Consider the following 22,970-nt stretch of genomic DNA (forward strand, 5'->3'; position numbering starts at 1 on the left):
GATTACTTTTAGATTGTGTTTGTGTCTGTGTTTGTGTCCAGCAGATTACTTTCTTATTGTTTTTAGCACAGATCTACTGTTGTGGGCTTCTCTCTCATTTGATGATTGCAATCTATACCATGTGCAATTCAAATGGTAGTGGGCTATTACAGAATGTGTTGCATGAGGTTCCTAGAACTACGGTGACCTTTTGTCCAAGGCAGGTAATGTCTATCTATGCCATCCAATTCTCAGATGAGGGGAGTGGCACATCATGAATTTTCTGTAGCATGGAGCAGTTTCCTAAGCTTATCACTGGGAGGGAGCTGGTTGATCTCCCCTTCCTGAGATTTGCTTCAGAGTTCAGACAAGGTTGGTATGTAGAACACAAGTGCAAGATCCAAGTTGTCCACCAATTGAGTACCAGCTTGCAAATGTCCTATCCTAACATTCATGCTGCTCTATTCTTGTTGACCATAACATTTGAAATAGGGAAGTTTAGCAACTTTTTTTTTTTTCTGCCCATCCAGTTCTCTGTATCTTGAACTCATGTCAATTTGCCATATGTGGTTGCATGAAGGAGCTTGGGTTGTACACACATTTGGGATTTGAAACACCTTGTTAGCAGAAATACTAGTTATTAACCTGCATTGAGCTATCTATTTTTTGCCGTCTCTCTTCATCACTAGAGTAATTCTACCCTTTTTTGAGTATTGAAATCCTTGTCATGCTATTTGGGTTCCCTTTTTGCAGGTGCAACCTGGTCTTTCTGCACTTGAAGATGCAATGGAGGTAGGATATGAAGATTTCAAGGTAATCAACCCAGTTTCTCAAAAATCTACAATTTTTTAATCGTAAGATTGATGTTAGCAGAATGTTTTCCTTCAAACAAGACCAGTGTAGTTTGCTTGAGAGTTTTCAACGGCGAGAGTTTAGTCCCCATTGTGTAGTCTGCTTGATCCTTGTATCTGGCTGATTTTTGTTTTTATATCCTAAAATGATGCTAAACAATGGATGGACGGTGTGGATAGGACACATATATCATGGTGGCCACTCAAAGCTGCTTACTGTTCTAGTTGGAGATGCGCCCATCTGTTTTGTTAGCTTATTTTAGGACATGGGATAAAAAATGAGCAGAATCTAATATTCAAGTGGGCTGAAAAATGTGAGGATTGAACGTCTGCTGATGAAATATTCATGAGGCTGCAGAAGTTTTGAATTAGGGTAATATTTGTGTTCTCATTTCATCTCAATGGAATTGAGGTTATGAACTGTACGTATGGCATTTAAACATCACTGTCGACGGATCCTTACTCTTGCTCGAGGTAGTCTCTCGGGAGTTTGGTTTAAGATTACTTAATCACTTCAGCTTAAAAAGTAGAAACCAAGATAAGCAGTCATGTTTGAAACAAGAGTCATCACTCATGTAAATATGCATTTCTTTTAAGACAGTGATTTGATTTTACCGAAGACAATTGAGTTACATAGGTATTTAATGTATAAGTGGCTATAGGATGAAGGAATGGCAAAATCAGTGTTGGCTTTGAGCAGAATCCTTGCCTATTCAGATAAGACATTTATATTGCATTTTGTGAATTGTCATCCCTTTCATGAGAAAAGAAAATGTATGAAAGCCCTCCTCAAAAGAAAAAAAAAAAAAAAAAACTGTATTCAATACCTTTAAAAGCCATGACCAATGAAATGTGATTCTTGAATCTTGATACTTTGAGTTAAAAAAATCAAGCTTTTCTAATTATTAGCTTCCTTTTTTGGTTGATCACATTTTGATGCAACTTGGTTATCAAGGCAATGGTTAATCACATTTTGATGCAGTTTGGTTATCTGGAGCATAAATGTGAGCACGCATGGAATCAATTTCAAAATTCTTAATATCTTTTGTTTTGTTTTGTTTTTTTTTTTTTTCATATTGGCCATCTCTAGACTATTTTTTTATATGTATAGTAACTCAGTTATTGAAAAATGTAGATCTTTAGCATTGATTAGAGAAGTGCTTATATTTTGGTTTAGTGCAGCAAAGATCATGGCTTGTCTACTCACATCAAAGGAGGAAAAGATGCAGGAAAATCTAAAGCCGTTGTAGGGTTTTTACAGGTGAAATCTAAACAACAGGAGCAAACCTCAACTTCCTTTAAAATGTCTTATCATGTTCTTTAAATATTCTAAGTTGTCTTTTCAAGGGACTGAGGAGCATTTTAGATAATTTTCTGATAGTGGTCATGGACCCCACGGATGCTGTAATGATGGTTGAAATGAAAAACTGTCAACAGTCAGATGGTACAAACAGCTTCAACCAACCAGGGCTCAGGATCTGAACAAAATTGCATATACTGGGTCCCACCAACTGAACGGTTTGGATTTATTACTTGTAAATGCACAACGGCTGGGAGTGCATTCTGCTGGTGATTATATCAAATAACACCAGCTTTGGATCGTGTATGGAAGCTGATTGTGTGTAGGTTCTCTTGAACCAGGTCCCACAATCTTCTCCTGCGTGGGTTGGGAGGTCCGATTGAAGCAGGTCCCACCTCTCGTAGGGACGGGATTGCTGAGTGACCCAACCTGACTCTGTGGGACCCACTGATGTCCGTGTTTTATTCATGCCATTATTCGTTTTGCCAGCTCATTTTATGGCATGCATCGAAAAATGAGGCAGATCCAAAGCTCAAGCGGACCACACCCCAGAAACAGTGGGGATCGAATTCCTACCGTTGAAACATTCTTGTGGGCCACAAGTTTTGGATAAGCTTAATTGCCTGCTTTGTTTGTAATAGGGTGGTACATTGAAAGGATATACCCACCATCATTTGAAACTATTGAGAAGAACACACATGCGTTATATCTAAACCGTTCATTTATTTTGTAACCTCATTATATGGCATGGGCTTAAAAATGAGGCAGATCCAAAACTTATGTGGCCCCAAAGAAGTTTTCAATGGTAAGTATTCAATCCCCGTTGCTTTCTATAGTGGGGTCCACTTGAGCTTTAGATCTACCTGATTTTTTGGCCCATGCTCTAAAATGATCTCGAAAAATGGGTGGATGGTGTGGATAGCCCACACATCATGATGGGACCTACACAACTTGCTAACATTGAGTGAAATTGGCACGGGACCCAATACGATTCCATCTAACCTACTTCCAAGCTATTCCACTCTTCCCAAACATAGAGTGGAATTGGCACGTGACCAGATGCAATTCCATCCCACCTAAGCCCGTGTAATCCAGCCGGCCAAACAGGCCCCTAGGGTAGTAGAATGTTTCTTGTACATTCTCTTATGACCTTCCAAATACATTGGTGTTTTCAGCGAATGGCACCAGCAAAGCAGGCCAAAGTGATGTAAGAATTCCAGAAGTAATCAGCACAAATGGACATGACGGTAATTTTTGTTGATACTAATTCCTACTCGAGCTTTCAATACTCATTATATTTATTAGCTTACCCTGCATTTCGATGCACGTGCAAATTGAATTGTGAATATTTCATTTAGTACTCACAGCGAGGAAACTGCCCTCAAATTTAGAACATGGTACATCCCACATGGATACAACATACACGTCATTTGCACGATGAGTGGAATGATAAAATAGAAAGTATGCATATTGACACAGGTATAAAAAATCTCAATGGATGAAGTGTCCATAAGCTTTTGACGCTTTATAATATATACGCATTATTCTGGAGACATTTTGTGGAAATATAGAAATATGAGAAATATGAAAAGAAACAGATATGTGGGTTATTAGAATCAAAGTGTCCATGAGGTTGTCGAAGTTTAGTAGAAATATTTAAGAAATGAAAATGCTTGTATTGTGACACATCACAGCCTAATTGTCCCTGAGGTTTTTGTGATGTCCATGTGGTCATCATATCAATGCTCCAGATCACTTAACCATCTGTCCCACTTGCATAGATCATTAGAGTTGAAGTGCCTGGAAGGTTCTTGCAGTATGCATGGTGGATCCATCAGATCAACTGCACGTCCCTAAAATTATGGGCCCCCCACTTGTACTCTTTGTATCAGAATTGAAGCGTATGTGAGTTTTTTGTGGCATCCATGTTAGGGCCCATCAATTGAATGTGGACTGCATTTCTAGATTTAAAGCCAAAGACTTCAAGAAAACCCCCACAGGTCAGGTAGCAAAAAAAAAAACAAAGACTTAAATGATATGTGGTTTCTTTTTTTTAAAGCATATATCCAATCCAAATATTTGAAATTTGGATGATATATTTGATTTTGATTTCTTCCTTTTCTATTATTGTGTAGACTTGCCTTCTCCAATAGGTTGGTTCGTTCAGAGCTTTGGAGAAGTGGGTATATTTAGTTTTGGATGTGTGTGTTGATTAATTCACATCCATAACTAGATATGCCAATTTCTCCAAAGCAATGAACTAACTTATTTGAGTAGGAAAAGTCTACACAAAAGAAGAAATCAAAATCATATATATCATCCAAAATTTTTATTTTTTTTAAATTAATGAGAATCACCGATGGATTTTAGCCACCGATAATGCCGACGGATTCTAGCTGCCGACAACGCTGACGGATTCTAGCAGCCGACAACGCCGACGGATTCTAGCCGCCGTCAACACCGACGGATGTTCGCCGCCGATAACGCCGACGGATTTTAGCCGCCGAAAACTCCGACGGTTTTTATCCGTCGGCGAGCATTCCCGATGCACGCTTTACCGACGGACCATGCGACGGCTAAAAGCCGTCGGGGAAGGTCATTGCCGACAGCTTTTAGCCGTCGGCGTTGCCCTGTTTTTTGGTAGTGTAGATCTAGATTTATGGATTTTGGATAAAAGAGGAGTTAAAGAGAGGAGAAAGACAAACCAAAGAAGTACCGCACGTGTGAACAACAACAACGGCCCAGACGCACGTGCGTGTGATCCCGGCCGCACATGTGTGGGACCCACTATTTAGAAAAAGGCCAGCTTGCCCATGGTCGGCCAAGGGTGGACTCCACAACCCACAAATTTCAGCTCGATCCGATGCACGACTGTGCGTGGTGCTCCACCGAAATTTCAGCCCTCCTGCAGGGCCAAATTCTGGAAATCTACTGTACAAAGAAAAACACCTACAAATATTAATGGATTTGCACATGGAATGTTTGTAGGAGGAGAAATATGGATGGAAGAAGGTGGGGCGAATCGAGATAGGTGTGGCTTCGCACCATGGTAGTCAGCCCTTCGAGGGAGGGAGCGTTTCGCACTCAATTGAATCTTCAGAACTCATAAATTTAGAGGAGAAGAAAAACGCAGCAATTTTATTAATCTTCATTGATTTAAAAAGACTACAAGGGGTGCATATTTATAATAAAACCCTATATCCCAAAACTCGCCCCATGTGCACAACCTATTACTTGGCAACGAAGTAATAATCAAAGCAATTTAAACCGTCCATGATACTCCTAATAACAATAATAAGCAAAACCCAAAGTACTAAATTAATTGGAATAGTGGGCAACGATCATGAGAACCCATGGTGGGATTCATATGACTATCGGGTTCACTCTAATTAACCAAAACGCAGCCCTATAACTTGGAGGGCCTCCCTGGACGTCGTCATCGATCCAGATCGATGGTGGGGCCCTCCTCCTCCTTGCATACGTGCGTAGGGGGGGCGTGCGTGTGCACGTGATGTCCCCATTGTCTACACAATGAGGTCCATCGAATGGACAGATTGAATCTCACACATGAGTCACATTAGCATGTAAGGTGTGTGGATATCCACCATTGAATTGGATTGCAATAACTGCTCTCATGAAGTGGAAATTACCGAAAAGTAATGACTTCTCAGACACAAAACTAGGCTCCAAGTTGGAGACGAAAGTAATGCTACTACAATTAGGGGTGCAACTCAAGCAGGTTAGGTGACCTAGAATCCAAGCCAAGCCACTCCCATCCCAACCTCAAGAGGACCGAACCCGTAACCCAACCCGACCGAAATTCCAACCGAGCATCCGCAACCCAAAGTCCTCCATACTTGACCTATAGCTGCACAAAGCATGAGGCGAAGCAACAACGAATTCAAATGCAGGAGTGGGGAAGCGTCTCTTTCAAAATGTAAACAAATAAAATAGATGGAAAGCAGGAACAACAACGAGAGTCCAGAATGGGGATTTGAAGCGGGAGTGAGTGGCACCTAATCAGAAGGATCATGCAACTAAGACCTGACCCAAACCAATCGGTTTCAAACCAACCCGGCCCAAATGACCAAACCTGAACCGAATTTGCTCAATCAAACCCAACCTGAATTTGAATCAGGTTGGAGATTTCCAACCCTAACCCAACCAAGAACCTTGACAACACAACACAACCCGAGCCAAACTCGAATTGCATCGGGTTCAGGTTGACCCAAACTCAAGTTGCAAGCCTAACTGCAATTTGAGAGCTACTAATAAATTTGTAATGAATACTCGGGGATATCACTAATTTTGGTTAGTACCTCTTACTAAACCAAGCGATCGCAATTGAATTCACTTGTTCATCCAAAGGCAACCTTAAGTGAATTCTCGAATGAAGATGGTCAGGCAATTCAAATGTAACAATAAAATTATATGCAAAAAATACTATGAATAAGATTGAGAAATACCTGTAGTCAGAATTGGTTGCACATACAAAAACAAGATCTCAGGACTTCTTTCACCACTCCCATTGATCTCTAGGCTGATTGCAAGATCTTTCTCTCTTCCAGTGTGAGTCTTTTGTGGAGGCCCTGTAGATGCTGACAGAACTCCATGAACAATTCACTTACCTGCTTCCCCTTCTCATACTCAATAGTTCCCTTATGCACAACCTTTATTTTGTCAACATGGTCTTCGTTTTTGTTCTGTGGTTTCTTCTGCATGTACCACACAAGATTTAGTCATGATTTCATCAATAGTAGACCATTAACGCTAACCAGTCAAAGGTTCCAAGTCTGACTGATCATAAGCGGACTTCAGGCCTTAATTTTTAGGGCCGTGGGTGGGGGCCAGTCCTGAATTTCATGCCTAATTGGCAGATGCGTCGGTCCAGGCCAAATTTTGAAAACCATTTTCAATTGAGGCCCACTTTAGTCCAGGCCCACACCTACTCATGATAGATTTAGGTCAGCCAAGGCCCTAAATTCAGGTCCAGTTAATAGTGGGCATGGCCCAAATCTGACTCGTAGGCCTGATTAGTAAATTATTTGATCTAGCTTCGCATTACAAATCCAAGTATAGACCAAAAATATTGTGCTTTAATTTCAATTAGAGGATGGACGGTTGAGATAAAAGCTCATATGCTGACACCAGGCAGGGATCAAAAGCATGTCTAACTCCAACTCCACTCACCTTAAAAAAGAAGAAGAAGAAGAAGAAGAAGAATGCTGACACCAGGCAGGGATCAAAAGCATGTTTAACTCCAACCCCAACTCCACTCACCTCAAAGAAGGGGGGCATGAATAGTACGTAAAGAAAAAGGGGGGCATGAAATAACCACAGTTGAAGCATTGGATGGACACCAAGTGGTTGATATTATACCTCCAGGACCAGAACTAATTGTTTCAGAGGGTGAATCTATCAAGCTTGATCAACCATTAATGTGTAATCCCAATATGGGTGGATTTGGTCAGGGAGGTGCAGAAAGTTTTTTTTTTTTTTTTTTCCCCTTTCGGTTTTGTTTTATATACCTACAAATAGTTCGATATCAAAATGCAGCCATGAAAACTAACCTTGGGTTGGTGCATCAAGCCTTCAAATGTGCCTAGTCTCCATTCCTTCTCAACTATCACCCATGCTCTACAAACAAGAAAAGTTGTTTTTACAATCAAAATATGAACATTAAAAACTTGCAAACATTTTTTTAAGGCACTTGCAGTTGCCAAATTGCAAATGAGATACAAAATGCTACTTAATGTTACAGGTACATTTGGAAATTGATGGGAATTTTCAAAACCAAACACAGTTTTGGGATTATCTATCAAAATATGGACCTACCTTCAAAGTTGTTTTCAAACTACTACTTTTTATAAATTGAAAAAGCATTTCCGACCAAAACTTTCCAATTGGCATAGTGGCTAGGAAAGGGTTTTTTACTGCCAAAGATCATTCAGGTCTCGGACTCTCAATGGGTTATAGTGCTGTTCGGGAACCTTTGGCACACTTTGCACTTCGTTTACAAATTCCAACAACCTTTCTCTCATTGAAAGTTTTGTTTTCAAATGCCCCAATTTTGCTTACATTTCCTGACACCATTTTCATTGTTTTGAGGCTCTTCTTTTGTCCATGTAGAAATATAATAGTCATATCATTTTCTAATCTCATTCGTTGTTAGAAGTGTTTGGGTCAATTAACCAACACTGCTTGCTAAAGATCAATGACCGAGATGGGCTCTAGCGTTTCATGGGTATGAATTGCTACTGACCCAAATTACATACTTGAAATTTCACCCACGGTGGAGGCTAGCAGCGTGGGAACCAATGGTAGTTGGAATATTTTCCACTAATCAAACTAATATTTCATTTCCATTGCAAATACTAGTCATGTAAGCTAGGGTGTGGGACCACGTTTGAGTTGAAAGTTTAGGGGTTTGATAGATCTTGATTTTAGAGGATTAGTCATTATTTTTTGGAAAATTTTGAGACCTTTTTTATGGTGTTTTGGCCAAAATAAAGAGATTTGAAAACCGAGCCCCCAATCAGATTTTCTTCGATTTATCTCAAATCGATAAGTTTTTCTCCAGTTTATTTTCTCAAGATGGATTGAAATCTTCCTCCCAAGCTAATCATGGAGGAGTTTTTAGTTAGGATTGATGTTTAAGTGGGTTTTACCCCCGAATAGACATGCAGCCATGCCATTTTTGGCTTGTTTGAGTGAAATCTGACTGCATTGTGTGTTGGTTTAGAGGATTTTTTTTTGTTTGGGGTTTGTTTTCCATTTCCTTAAAGGATTGAGTAAGACGGAGTTAGTTAAAGAGTTTTTTTTTTTTTTTTTTAAATTGGAGCCCTCCTATGGATGACAATGAGCCCTCGTCTCTTGGCATGGGCTCTCCTGAATCCAACCCCCTGCAGATCACTTCCATTAAGTTGAATCGTGACAACTATCTTCAATAGCCGCAATCTGTAAAAGTGTTCTTGGGAGCCCGTGAGAAACTGTCATATATTTTGGATGATCCTCCAAGCTCTACAGATGCCGCCTACAAGTATTGGACAAATGGGAACAATAAAGTTATTGCATGGTTGTTGAATAGTATGGATTATTCAGTTAGTCACTCAGTGAAGTTTTTATACTCAGCTAAAGACATTTGGGATACACTTTATGATATGTTCTCCGAGTCTCAAAAATTTTCACAGGTATTCCAACTTATTCAAGAAATTGGTCGATTCCAACGAGACTCAAAATCATTAGAAGATTACTATTCGACACTTCGAGGCATGTGGGATGAGCTGGAACTGTATCAACCTCTTCCTTCCAAATGTAAATGCGATCATGAACATGCACGTAAGTAGCGGGATGACACTCGCATCATGCAGTTCCTAGTCGGGTTGAACTCTGATTACCTCAATGTTCGAAGTCCGGTTGTTGTGAAGGATCCTCTTCTTCCGTTGACAATAGTTTATGCCATGAGCTAGCGCGCTACTATCTCCGCTCTTCCTTCACATTCATTCGTGCCACCAGAGCGTTCGATGCACCTTGTTGGTGATCAATCTTCTCTTCTTCCTGGCCTTCGGTCACCATCTTTGAGTTCAGAGCACACTTTTGGTTATGGTGGTCGTGGTTGAGGCCGCGAGGGAGATCACTGTAGAACCAATCACACTATTGACTATTGTTGGTAGCTCCATGGTCGTCCAATGTGTACCGCCACTTCTGTTACTGTCATAACTGCTCCTGAGGGACAACCTTTCACCCTTGCATTTGAGTAGCCTTCCTCAGGGGAGTTTCTTATCATTTCTCGAGCTACATATGATGCACTGATGCGACTTCATGTTCGTGATGTTGCTGAGCCTTCTCATGCAGCTTCAGCTCAGTCAAGTACCACTCTTCTTGCATCTTCCTCTCCTACCTCTTGGGCCCATAAACTCTGGAGCATACTCCCACATGACTGGTGAGTCACAACTTTTTCCCTCTTATTCTCCTTCTCACCACTCTCAGTATGAAACCCAAACTCCCATTTGTGGAATTGGTTCCATCTCTCTATCCTTCCTTACCATTGTCCCCAGTCTTGCATGTGCCTCATTTTCCATTAAACTTATTGTGTGTTAGCTCTCTTAGTAAATCATTGAATTGTTCCATTACCTTCTTCCATTCTCATTGTCTTTTTCAGGATCTACAGACGAAGAGAATGATTGGTGGGGGCATGAGTGAGGAGGTGTTTATCTTCTCAATGATACACCTGTTATCACTTCTACTACCCTTTCTCTAGATCGAGAGTCCATAACACGATGGCACTATCACTTAAGCCATCCATCATTAGCTAGATTGAGACTTTTATTTCCCTCCTTTGTCACTAAACCTTTATGTTGTGATATTTATGAATTGTCTAAACATCATCGCACTACGTTTTCTCATAGCTCTCCTGAGAGGAAACCTCACCCTTTTGAACTGGTACACTCGGATGTCTAGGGACCAGCCCTAATTACTTCCACTTTTGGATTTAAATATTTTGCCATCTTTATTGATGATTATTCACGCATGACTTGGGTTTATCTTTTAAAACCTAAGAGTTAAGTGTCTGATGAGTTTAATGTGTTTTATCATGAAGTGTGCATTCAATTTCAAAGCTCAATCAAAACCCTCCATTCTGATACATGTCCACTGCTTTTGTGTCCTTCTTGCAAGAGCATAATATTTTCTCTCAGACATCGTGTGTTCGCACACCTCAACAAAATAATATCATAGAACAAAAAAATTGTCATCTTTTTGAAGTTGCTCGTACTCTTCTCCTTAGTATGCATCTACCTAAACATTTTTTGGGTGATGCTCTTCTAACTGCTACTTTCCTTATTAATCGTATACCCTCACGTATCTTGTCTTATAAATCTTCATTTACTATGTTGTATTCTCATAACAATCCATTTCCTCTACCTCCTAAAGTTTTTTGTTACATATGCTTCGTTCAAATTTTGGATGGTAGTAATGATAAGCTTAGCCTTAGGGCAACTACATCTATCTTCTTAGGGTACACTCTTTGTTAGAAAGGATATAAGTGTTATGACCCCTCGACTCATAAGAAATATGTCTCTGCTGATGTTCTTTGAGGATGTTTCATTTTTCTCAGCTCAAGGTCGATCCCTCTGTGATCCCCTTGCGAGTCAGGTGGAACATAACAGTTATCCTCTTCCTCTTACCACTAGTGATTATGGGGAGACATCTCCCCACCGTTCCACATCCTATAGGTGATTTGAGTGACCCTAAGCCTCTGCAAGTGCATCATCATTAAGATAAATCTTCGCACACTCAGTCATCCACCCTTCCACTCACTTTGGATGTTGGCTCAAGTGATTCCCCTACCTTGAGTCTGGATCTCCCCATTGCCTTGCTCAAAGGGTCAGGATATTATACTCGGCACCCCATTAGCAATTTCGTTTCATATGTTCATTTTGCATCGTCCTTTCAGTCATTTGCAGCTTCCATTTCGTCACAGACTATTCCTCAATCTTTCTCGCATGCTCTTCCAAGTCCTGACTGGACAAAGGCGATGATGGAAAAAATGTTTGCTCTTGAGAAGATTCATACTTGGGAGCTAGTTTCTCTTCCTCCGGGGCACGAACATGTTGGATGTCGATGGGCTTACAAGATCAAGTTCCTTCCAAATGGCTCCGTTGATCGTTATAAAGCCTGGCTTGTTGCTAGGGGCTACACGCAGACTCATGGCATGGATTACTTCGAGACATTCTCTCCGGTGGCTAAGCTTAACTCTATTCATGTTATGATCTCCTTGACCGTCAATTGATCATGGCCCTTGTTTCAACTCGATGTTAAGAATGCATTTCTTCATGAGGATCTCGCAGAGGAAGTTTACATGCATCAACCCCCTGGTTTTGTTGCTTCTCACAATCTTACACTTGTACGTCAGTTGAGGAATGCTCTTTATGGACTCAAACCATCCCTGCGTGCATGGTTTGTAAAATTTAATCAAGCTCTTATAGAACTTGGCTTTATTCATAGTCATGACGACCATTCCTCTTTATATGTCATTGATCGACAGGCATCATGGTTCTCATTGTGTATATGGATGATATTTTACTGTCCAGCAGTGATTCGATTGGAATGGGGGATGTTAAAGAATTTTTGAAGACCAAGTTTGAGATCAAGGATCTTAGTCCTCTTCGCTACTTCCTAGGAATTAAGGTTGGTCACTTCACATCTGAGGTAGTCTTGTCATAACAAAAATATGCTCTTGATCTTCTCAAGGAGATGAGCATGTTAGGATGTAAACTTGCTACCACCCCTATGGATACTTCACAGAAGCTTCAGCCAGATGATGGTACTCTCCTTTCTGATCCTAGGATGTATCGACGCCTTGTAGGTCGGCTCATTTGATCTCTCTTTTATGGTGGGCATTGTTAGCCAATTCATGCAAGCTCCCCATTCTTCGCAACTTATCACTATTCTACCATATACTCTGGTATCTTAAATCAGCCCCAGGTCTTGGCCTCCGCTTTCAGTCTCATGGTCATCTTCATCTTTCTGGCTATTTCGATGCCGATTGTTTAGGTAGTATCTATAATCATCGCTCTATGTTCGGCTTATGCACCTTCTTAGGTGGCAATCTTGTCACATGGAAGAGCAAGAAGCAACCGGTTGTTGCTCAGTCCTCGGTTGAAGTAGAATATTGTGATGTGGCTCATGCGACATTTGAACTCATAACCCTGTTTTCCATGAGCACACCAAACATATCGAGGTTGACTGTCACTTTATTCGGGAGAAAGTTGCCTCTAAGGAAATCATCACCCCTTTTGTTGGATCCAGGGATCAACTTGTTGATGTTCTTACAAAGTGTTTAAGTCGAGATGCTCTTCATCGTGTTCATGACAAGTTGGGCATGATCAACATCTATGTTCCAACTTGAGGAGGAGTCTAAAGAGTGTTAGTGTATAGTGTGTGTGTGTGTGTGTGTGTGTGTGTGTGTGTTAAGTGGTTCATTTAATGGTAAGTGCATGTGCACAACATTTTCCCAAAACTCCCTTCTCTTCTTCTCTCTCACTCTTCTCCACACCCTAGTCATCAAATCATCTCCTACTTTCATACTATCTCTCTGGACATCATGAAGAATACTCCTTTGCCAACAGGCAACAGGTACTAATAATGTTCTTACTCGTTTGCCTACTTATACTAATCCATATTTAGACTCTTCCTTAGATATACCTGTTACTGATAAAAAATTGAAAAGACCGTGTACTTTCTCATCACATTCAATGTTTTCTTTCCTATCACTGTCTCCTCAACACAGGTCATTTGTTTATACTCTTGAGTGTTCTTTCTCCACTTCCTAAAGATATTAAGGAAATTCTTATTTCTCCTCTATGGCAACATGCTATGAAGGAAAATATGGTAGGTTTTGAAAAAGAATAAAAATCATGCATGTGAGATAACTGAGTTACCAGCTGGGAAGAATCTTGTGACTTGTTGTTGGGTATATACTCTATAGTAAAATCCTAATGGTAGTAAAGCTCGACATAAAGCCCGCATTGTAGCTAAGGGATTTTTACAACTTTAGATGAGGATTACTCTGAGACATTTACTCATGTTGCTAAGACGAACTTTGCATGTGTGATCATTTCTCTTCCTACCAATCTACATTGGCCCCCATATCAGTTAGATATTAAGAATGTTATTTTAAATTGTTATTTTACTAAAGAAATCTATATGCTTCCTTCTCCTGGATTTGCTCGAAAGCAAAAGTAAATGACGGTATGTCATCTTTAAAAGGTAATAAATGGATTGAAGCAAGCCCCTCGAACTTAGTTTATGAAGTTTAATGGGGCCTTGATTCGTGTTGGATACATTCGTATTCACTTCGATCATTTTTTTTTGAAGTGTGTGCAAAGGACCATTTTTAAGAGGCATGTGTAGATGATATCTTTGTTATAGGAGATGATGTTGATAGTATTTCTAAGGTAAAATTATATCTGAGCAAGGTGTTTGACATCAAAGATTTAAAACCACTCAAATCTTTTCTTAGAAATGAAGTCTTTCATTCTAAGAAGGGCATTAGTTTTGTTTTAATGAAAATATGCAATTGATTTGTTAACTTCAACTGGTAATCTTGGTGTCAAACCTATTAATTCCCCATTGAAAGTTAATAAGAAGCTCAGAACAAATTATGGGAACTTGATGATCCTCGCATGTACCAGCGATTGGTTGGAAGATTGATATATTTGACGATTACTCGCTCAAATCTATCTCATGTAGTGAGTTTGATTAGTTAGTTCATGCAAGCTCCCCGTTATGGTCACCTTGAAGCAGTTCGTTGCATTATGCACTTCATTAAAACATCTCCGACACGTGGCATCTTATTTAGTTGTCATAATAACCTTGATATTGAAGGATACTCTTATGCAGATTGGGCAAGTTCACAAGACGATTGATGATCTACAATAGGCTATTATACTTTTTTCCTCGGTAATTTAGTTACCTGGAACGCTAAGAAGCAAATAGTTGTTGTTTGATTCAATGTTAAGGCGAAGTACCGTGCTATAGCAAATATGTTACATGAAATTATGTGGTTAAAAAGCTTTGTTATTGAATTAGGATTTCCTATGGAGACACATAGGCCAATATATTGCAACAATTAAGATGTCATTCACATAACTTTTAATCCAGTTTTTTATGAGCGAAAAAAACATATTGACGCTAATTGTCACTTTATTCATAAGAAGGTTGTTGTTGACATTATTTCAACTCCTTTTGTTCCATTTTCTATACAAATGGTGGATATCTTCACTAAGGCTCTTATTGTTGAAGTTAGACCAAGTGTTCTTGGCAAGCTAGGCATGATCGATATCTATGCCTTAACATGAGGGGAGCATAGGTGTGTGTGCGTGTGGGCCCTATTAAGCCTATGAGCTATCTGCTAAAGTCCTTGTCTTTTAGGCTTTAATAGTTTATTTCTTATTTCCTTATTTGCCCTCTCGTCTCTCTTTAATCTCTCATCTTAAGGGCATAGATGTAATTGTACCATGGACGTCCAACCCTAGGTACTCTTTTCTTCTCTCTCAAATTCTTTTCTACTTTTAAGAAAACAAAAGACAAAAAACCCTCATTCTCCAACCCTAGGTACTCTTTTCTTCTCTCTCAAATTCTTTTCTTCTTTAAGAAAGAAAAAGCCAGAAAACCCTCATTCTCTTTTTCTTTCACAAATACCATCTCCTTTTGGTTCCATAAGAATTGCCCTAATTATCTTCTTTAAAAGAGTAAGCGTGTCCCTATTCTCTGTAGTCATAATATCATGGGTTAAATCATGTAAAGAGGTGTGTCTGTGCATGAGTTTTATAGACATATAGAGTACAACACTCATGACTACAGAAACTCATGGGCGCACACATAACGCATATACCTATGTACACTCCCATGCATGTTATAAACTTATGACCGAACTTGGAGCATTTAATTGCATTAGCCCTTGAGAGAAAATCTTATAAAAGCCTAATAGTCATCTCCATATTGAAAGGTTACTGGGCTGCAGATTGGGCTAGATCCCCATCTGAAATGTGATCTAAAATTCAATGCGGTACATTTGTGGGTGGAATTAGCCACATGGAAAAGTAAAAAAGATAAGTATTGTGGAGTGGTCTTATGCAGAAGAAAAGTACAAGACGTCAAGGCCATGGCACTATTTGTGAGCTAGAGTGGTTGAGAATCATGTGGCATCAAATATTTCCAGTATAAGTGTTTCATGAAAGAAACAACCACAACGAGGTTGACTTTCACTTCATCGATAAGGTCTCCAACAACAAAATTTTGACTCATATCTTAAATCTCAAGATCAACTTGTAGATATGTTCACCAAAGAACTTGGATGCAAATCAATTTAATCAAGTTTACTACAAGCAGGACATCAATGATATCTACACACCAGCTTTAGCGTAAGTGTTAAAGTTGATGTATTATGGGTCATACAGCTATATGACAAGTTTGGCGAGCAATGTGGAACATATGGTCTACCCGAGCATTTTGTATTATGGGGGAAGTTCTGCCATTATGTATTTTATTACTAAAGCATGGGAGTGGGAGCATGTGACCTACCTAATCACACTTTCCATTCTTTTCGTCTCACTTTCTTCCTTTCTCTTCCCTTTCTCTATGCCATGATCTCTATAGACTACTAGCAATTGACCATTTCCATTGGATGGCTAGGATCAGGTATATGTATGCTTCATTCGGTCATGGGCCCGGCCAAATCAGCAACTTATTCTCCCACAAGGTGAGTCCCACTTGTACCATTACAAAAAAATAAAAAAAAATAAAAATTGCTGTTTCCTTCAACCCAATCATATAGTAACTCATTATTAATACTGCAAAGGAAACCTTAGGCAGAACAAGATAATACCTTCCTCTTGAGGACATGATGAGATGAGCGGGATTGTGTAAAAACCTAGATAACTTCTCAAGCTTCTCTTGACCATCCAAAAAGATAGTTCCCCGTGTATATGATTCTGATAATAAGCTGGGGGTTACATAGGCGTGTGATGAAACAGAAGTTTGTTGATATATGAAATCCACAATGACCGACGATGGTAAATCTGTTTCCATGTTCTCAATCATGATATAATGGTAATTTCTGGTTTCCTTGAGACTCTTTGTAAAAAAATATTCACCACCTCCCAAGTCCATATCCTGTCCAATCTTTTTCCTAACATTCCTATACCCTGCATTGTGAAAATTTAAACAGAAAAAAAAAAAAAGAAAAAAAAAAAGGGTGCACATTAGGACAGATCTCGCCTTCTTGTACTTGAGACAAATTTAACTGCAAATAGAAGATAACCTTTAAATGTTTGCGGTACATGGCCCTGCCTAGGATTCTTCTTTTCCTACAAAGACATAAGAGACCGCATGAGGCAATTATCAGTTGATTGCATGAAGAAACTCCAGAAACTGAATACTCAAGCTGCTAGACAAAGAAAACCATATGATGTGCCATTTAATTCTAGAGGACTAGACAACTATGTGTTATCTCCCGCCATTTTCTAAATGGTAGTGACTCATCCAACATACATGCAGAGCATGTGCAAGTTAATACCAACCATCCAAATCATATGCCCCACTGTGCATGGACCTTATTGTGTATCTTGACTTTTTAGTATCAGTCTTACTATTTGGACAGTGACCATTCTCTTGTTACTCTTCATTTGAGGTGTGTAATTGGATAGCGAGGATCTCTAGATTAGTTAGTCATCCCCAGTTTTGAAATGGTGCAAAACCAAGTATTCCCATCTTATTTCCAGATATATCTACGTTATTCTGGCAAAATGCAGAAGAATAAGTCCAGGATTGTGTGGAAATTCTAGAGAAACCTACCTTAGAATTGAATGTTTGAGGTTTATAACGCATGTTGGGCTCACATTTGACAGCAGATCCACAGGTTTCATTAAAACATGCAGCACATGCATTTGCTGAAATTTCATGTTCAGTGACGAAAGAAGGACGATGTGAACCCAATTCAAGTTTCTTTCTTGATATTTCGAAAAAGAAATCCAGATTTGGATCATTTTGTGCACTTCCAGGCTGTATAAGGCAAATGTGTTCAATACTCGTTAACGTCTTTGTCCCCGCAATTGGACCATGTTGCCAGAAAAGAACAAACTCGCACAAACACTGTTCTTCTCCTTTGTCAAATGTATGTTCTGAAGAGTATACCTGAGATAACAGACCCATCAGAACAGTTGAATATCCAGCACAGAGAAGCTAGATATGGCCAACATATACAGAAGAATTCTTCTAAGCCCACATGCACCAGTACACATGCCCACACATGTCAACAAGGCAAATGTGGCATGGGAGTGTTCAGCAGGCGGGCCAACCAAATAGATGACCTTGACCAGAAATCAGACCTGCCAACTCATCTGGTGGGCCACATCTGTACATTGACTGTGGAGAGTTGGCTCATTTTTTTCTCTAAATATGTCCCTTGTCTTCATAAACATGAGGCTCACCTGATGAGCTGACTGGCCTTATTTTTCACGCCAGGTCACCCACACATTTCAGCCCATCTGATCGACAGATTGTATGTCTGCCAAACATTCCAGAGCCACAAATAGAGGCACATGTGGGCTTAGCAAGGTTCTCTGAATAAAGACTTCTACGCCTATCAGAATCATCCAGTAATGTCCAGAAAGATGACAAAGAAAATTGAAAAGCACTCAACTTTGCCAAGCCAAGCCAATTATCAATGTAGCAGAATGAAGGATGTGTTTGTAGAGGGAGAAGGCAGCCATTTTCAAAAAATTGGAAGTGCATGTGCATGTGTTAATAGTTTTTGTGACCATTTTTTAATGTTTACAAGGAGGTTGACCATTAATGTTGTTATAAAGAAAAAAAAAAAAAAAAAATCTTTCTCCACCAGACAATCTTAATTGCTGCAATTCCAAACATTGGAACTGTTACAGGTGATGCAGGTAATGGGGATAGAACTACCCATTTACCAAAGTCAAATATGCAGATATGATTGTTTGTACCGCTTGTAACATGTTATTTAGGTTGACTTTTAAACTTGAATGGTTTTACTCAAAATAATATGTCAATATTATTATGTTTTAGTTTTATTAATGTTTTTTCAGGTCGTTCTAGCAGGATATATTTTTATAATCATCCAGCCTCATCCCAACTAATTGGGATCAGCTACACAAATCCTGTTTCACCATTCCACTCCATCACAGACCATATCCTCAATTAAGCCATCAGTCCTTGAGTATTTTCTTACATACCTCCACCCACGTCCTTTTGGGCCTTCCCTTTGCCCTTCTAGAACCCTCAACTTGAGCCAACTCACTTCGAGGTGGCCCCACACGGCTCGTCCAAGCTTGAGCCAACTCACTATTTCTAACCGGTGCAGTTCTTGGTCTCCATTGAATATGGACAAACCATCTAAAGCTATGTTCCCTCATCTTATTACCTATTTATGATACTCCTAAGTTCCCTCAAATGCATTCATTCCAAATTCTATCCGTCTTTGTCTTACAATCATCCATCTCAGCATCCTTATTTCCGCTTCACTCATACTGTGAACATGTTGTTCTTTGGCTGCCCAACATTTTGTCCTACAAAGCATAGCTGGTATTATAGCCATCCTATAAAATTGTCTTCAATTTTATTGGTATGTAGCGATTACATAAAACTCCAGAGGCACATCTCCACTTCAGCCACCCAGCTTTAATTCTATGATCAATATCTGGTAGAGACAGTGTAGTGTGTGTGACTGATCCAAGGTCCTCCATCTCTTGTATAGCATTGACACTGGTATGCTGAGCATATGAGAGTTTCTAGATCCAGTGTTTTCAATAGCGTTGTAGCATAGCATATAGCGTAGGGTGTAGCGTAACTCCCTAGTAGCGTAAGCTACAGTACATGTAACGTACGCTACATGGTGTAGTGTAGTGTGTAGCGTAGATAGCGTAAGCCACCTGAAATCTCATTTTTTAAAGTGTTTTTTCTATGTTAGTTTAACACCTATTTTAGAATGGTGATGAGTTATACCTATGACACGTGGCACCACATTAAATTAATCTGGACCAACCAAATTGTGGTCACTTGATCAATCCGAACCATCCAAATTGTGAACTATATCATGAATTTGTGATGTTTCAATAAATGGAAAAAAAAAGAAAAAAAAAAGAGGTCACACTTAGAGATATCTAATAGGGGAGAGAGAGAGAGAGAGAGAGAGAGAGAGAGAGAGAGAGAGAGAGAGATTTTGCATGGAAAAAAGTGGTTGATGATCCAGATTCTTAGTCAAGAACTCATAGAAATTATGCATTTTGTAAATTTTATCATAATTGCTATTATTTTAATTAAAAAAATATTAAGGATTGTGCTAGCTTACACTACACATTATAGAAGGCCAAACGCCACGCTATATGCTACATGCTATTTAAAACACTGGGTAGATCTAAAATTAGCATGCAGTATGGCTATATGAGACTCAAGCTATTTTCACAATCCTTCCAAAATGGGAGATCTTCCCAAAGACGTTCAAAGAGCCAGCAGTATTCGAGCATATTCCAAATACCAGGAGATTGGACCAATGTTCAACCCACTCTGACTTTGGTTCAAACCCCAAGTCAGGAGGGATGAATACATTGGCTCAAGCAGGTCTAGCCTTCCGTACATGAATCAGAATTAAAAGAATGGGAGAGCTGGATGAGAAGGCAAGTCCGTCCGATAACAAATCAGTATCAGACATATCCGAACCATCCTACGCCGCAGAGATCGGAAGAGACAGAAGGATTACCCAGACATCCCAAGGCAAGCTTTGATCGGGATTAAGATATTGCGAGATCAGGATCTGGTGATCCGGTGCATCTATCCCCACCAGCATTCCAAACCATCAAGGAACGGGACCTCTTAAAGTCAACAAGGTGGGCCGTCAAGAGACGTTGAGTGGCCATGATCGACTTAGAACAACTCTTGAGGTTCCCAGATCTTAGCCTAGTTGTCTTCATTATAGGAATCTTTGGTGGCCCCAGGCCAGATCTTTAGTGGGCCACGAACATCTCTATAGTGGGACTAGCTAATGGAAGAAGATCCGAGAAGCCAACATGCCCGGATCTAACTGGAGTCCTTCCTTTCCAATGTAAGTTGGCAATTCTAGATCAATCAAGGAAATACCCATATTCGTAAATGCAACGTGAGTGAGAAGGACCTAGAAGTAGCAAGGAAGCCTAGCGAGGGGTTTTCACCGCCTCAGCTAGCAATAAAAGGAGCACACAAAGATGAGATCGAGACCCCACGCCAAACACATCTATCTACATTTTATCTTTCTTTTATCTTAGTTTAGCCTACCCTAGTTCTAACATAGATAACTACTGCATAGCGATTCCCGCTACAGTACCATAGGAGTAGAGCAAATATCATCAACCTCAAGTCGTAGGATCATGATCTTCTAAGTTCTGATTTAGTTGATCATACCAATCCGGTCATATCCTGCTAACCACCCACCTTGATCGTCTGTTCTAATATATGCATCAAGTATTTATCTTTCCTGTTTTTGGTTATTTTTTTGGTTATTAATTGTTTTGTCAATTGTAATGGGCCATACATTCAAACATTAATATAGTCGGCAATTTTTAGCCTTTCTTTCAATTTATCTGTACACTCTTGTTCATTTGAGATATACACAAACCTAAAGATAGGTGGAAGAAAAAGTCCTTAAGGTTGTAGACTCACGTCTATTGTCACAAGGCAAAAGGAACTTATTCAGTAGGGCTAACCCCTATCCTTTCATAAATCGCTTGAACGGGGAGCAATACTGGTGGTCGAGAGGACTCTGGATCCTGTCCAGTCTCCAATCTGTCCGTCTCGACACGGGGGACACCAGCAATTCGGTCAAACCCTTCAATCGAGTAGGCTCTGGCACACCCAAGCAATCATACCCACACACGACTTCCAAATAAAAGCCCTCAATCACACGTGTGGCCTTGTTTGATTGAATTGGCAGCAAGAACGACGTAATGGGTATTTTTGCTTTTGTTATTAATGGCGTTCTTGTAAATATTGACAATTGTGTTAAAAGACTCAAGAGAAGTGAGGACGTGTGACCCTAATCCTCATTCTCTCTCTTCTCTTCTATGTTTTCTCTTTCCTCCTTTCTCAATCTATCCACAGATAAAAAGATTAAATAAGTTTTAATATCCTACCCTTTTAGATTTTCATAACATGTTGGTTCATATGGATTAAAGGAACATATTGGGTTTTGCATCATTGTAATGGATAGTATCAGTCAATGCATCCAATGGTCTAAGGGGCAAATGCTCAACACACAAAAGCACCAACATGACCATAAAGCAAGTAGAGATAGAACCATCCATACATGCTGACATATAGCACTTTGTTAAAAACTTAGTTAAATTGTATGAACTAGGAAACTATAGACTATGCAAACAAATAAATAAAAAATGTATAGGGTATCAACTGTCTACACTCGAAATCCCGGATTCACACAATCCGCCACAATGTCTCGCTTACTCCGCTATGCAAAAAGAGAAATACAGCCACGAGAGAACCTCACAATGTAGAAACTGATGATCGGGCTCAACCCATTTGGAGCAATGGCATATGCAATGCGGCGCTCGCCAATCATAAGTTTTTAAAATTGGTAACCAGCTAATCCCACCAAACAAAGTTCAAGGGATCGATTGGCACAAATTTTCAAATTTTCAAATGAAACATTGGTATGTGTGAAGAGAGTAGCCATCCAAATACGCTGCTTTGTATTGCCCATGTCTCCCAAATAATTACCAATCTCAGTTTATGACCACTGAACAGACAATCCTAGATCAGTTGTAACAGCAGAGGTCTAACCATCCATCTAAATTGTTCATCTTGTGTGCCCCACAATGTCTCTCAGGAGTCACATTGACCAGCCAATGCTAATCATTCAGTAAATGGCAGCAAAACCCAACCACGATTGAAACTAGCTTCGGCGCAATCCACAATTTGCAAATTCCCAAATCTGTACTTTGGAACTGAGAGAGCGCTGTGCATTTCCAAACAAAACTGCAAAAGGGAATCTTTTAAGTTTGCACATCAAATAGAGTAAAATGAAGTTAAAAATCCATCCAAGCATATTCTAAGGGCCTGATTGGTAAATGCCTAAAAATGAGTTCATCTCCTATTAGTTAATCATAACTATGTATTAGAGATCATGATTGTTGGTTATCAAGAGTATTTTCAATCTTTACCAAAAAGAAAAATCATCTCTAATCCAATAAACCGAATTCTCCTAACAATTAGGTAGTGGCTATTCGAATAGAGATATATCAGCAAAGTAATGATTACCCTCATGC

At 39.6% G+C, this 22,970-nt stretch overlaps 2 protein-coding genes across 2 annotated transcripts in view; both read right to left on the bottom strand.

Annotated features, from left to right (window-relative positions):
• The window catches only part of LOC131258182 (uncharacterized), a 67,400-nt gene extending 50,389 nt beyond the window's left edge, over positions 1-17,011 (bottom strand). The window contains exons 1-3 of the mRNA XM_058259297.1: positions 16,520-17,011; positions 7,701-7,767; positions 6,597-6,845 (exon numbers count right to left, since the gene is read on the bottom strand). Of these exons, the coding sequence (XP_058115280.1) occupies positions 6,666-6,845; positions 7,701-7,767; positions 16,520-16,896 (624 nt within the window). The 5' untranslated portion in view covers positions 16,897-17,011 and the 3' untranslated portion in view covers positions 6,597-6,665. The remainder of the gene's footprint in view (positions 1-6,596; positions 6,846-7,700; positions 7,768-16,519) is intronic.
• A 350-nt stretch (positions 17,012-17,361) lies between these two features.
• The window catches only part of LOC131217435 (uncharacterized), a 40,177-nt gene continuing 34,568 nt past the window's right edge, over positions 17,362-22,970 (bottom strand). Inside the window, exons 3-4 of the mRNA XM_058212356.1 lie at positions 17,488-17,826; positions 17,362-17,430 (exon numbers count right to left, since the gene is read on the bottom strand). Coding sequence (XP_058068339.1) covers positions 17,362-17,430; positions 17,488-17,826 — 408 coding nt within the window. The remainder of the gene's footprint in view (positions 17,431-17,487; positions 17,827-22,970) is intronic.

The sequence above is a fragment of the Magnolia sinica genome, chromosome 10, assembly GCF_029962835.1.
Source record: "Magnolia sinica isolate HGM2019 chromosome 10, MsV1, whole genome shotgun sequence".
NCBI classification, from domain to species: Eukaryota; Viridiplantae; Streptophyta; class Magnoliopsida; order Magnoliales; family Magnoliaceae; genus Magnolia; species Magnolia sinica.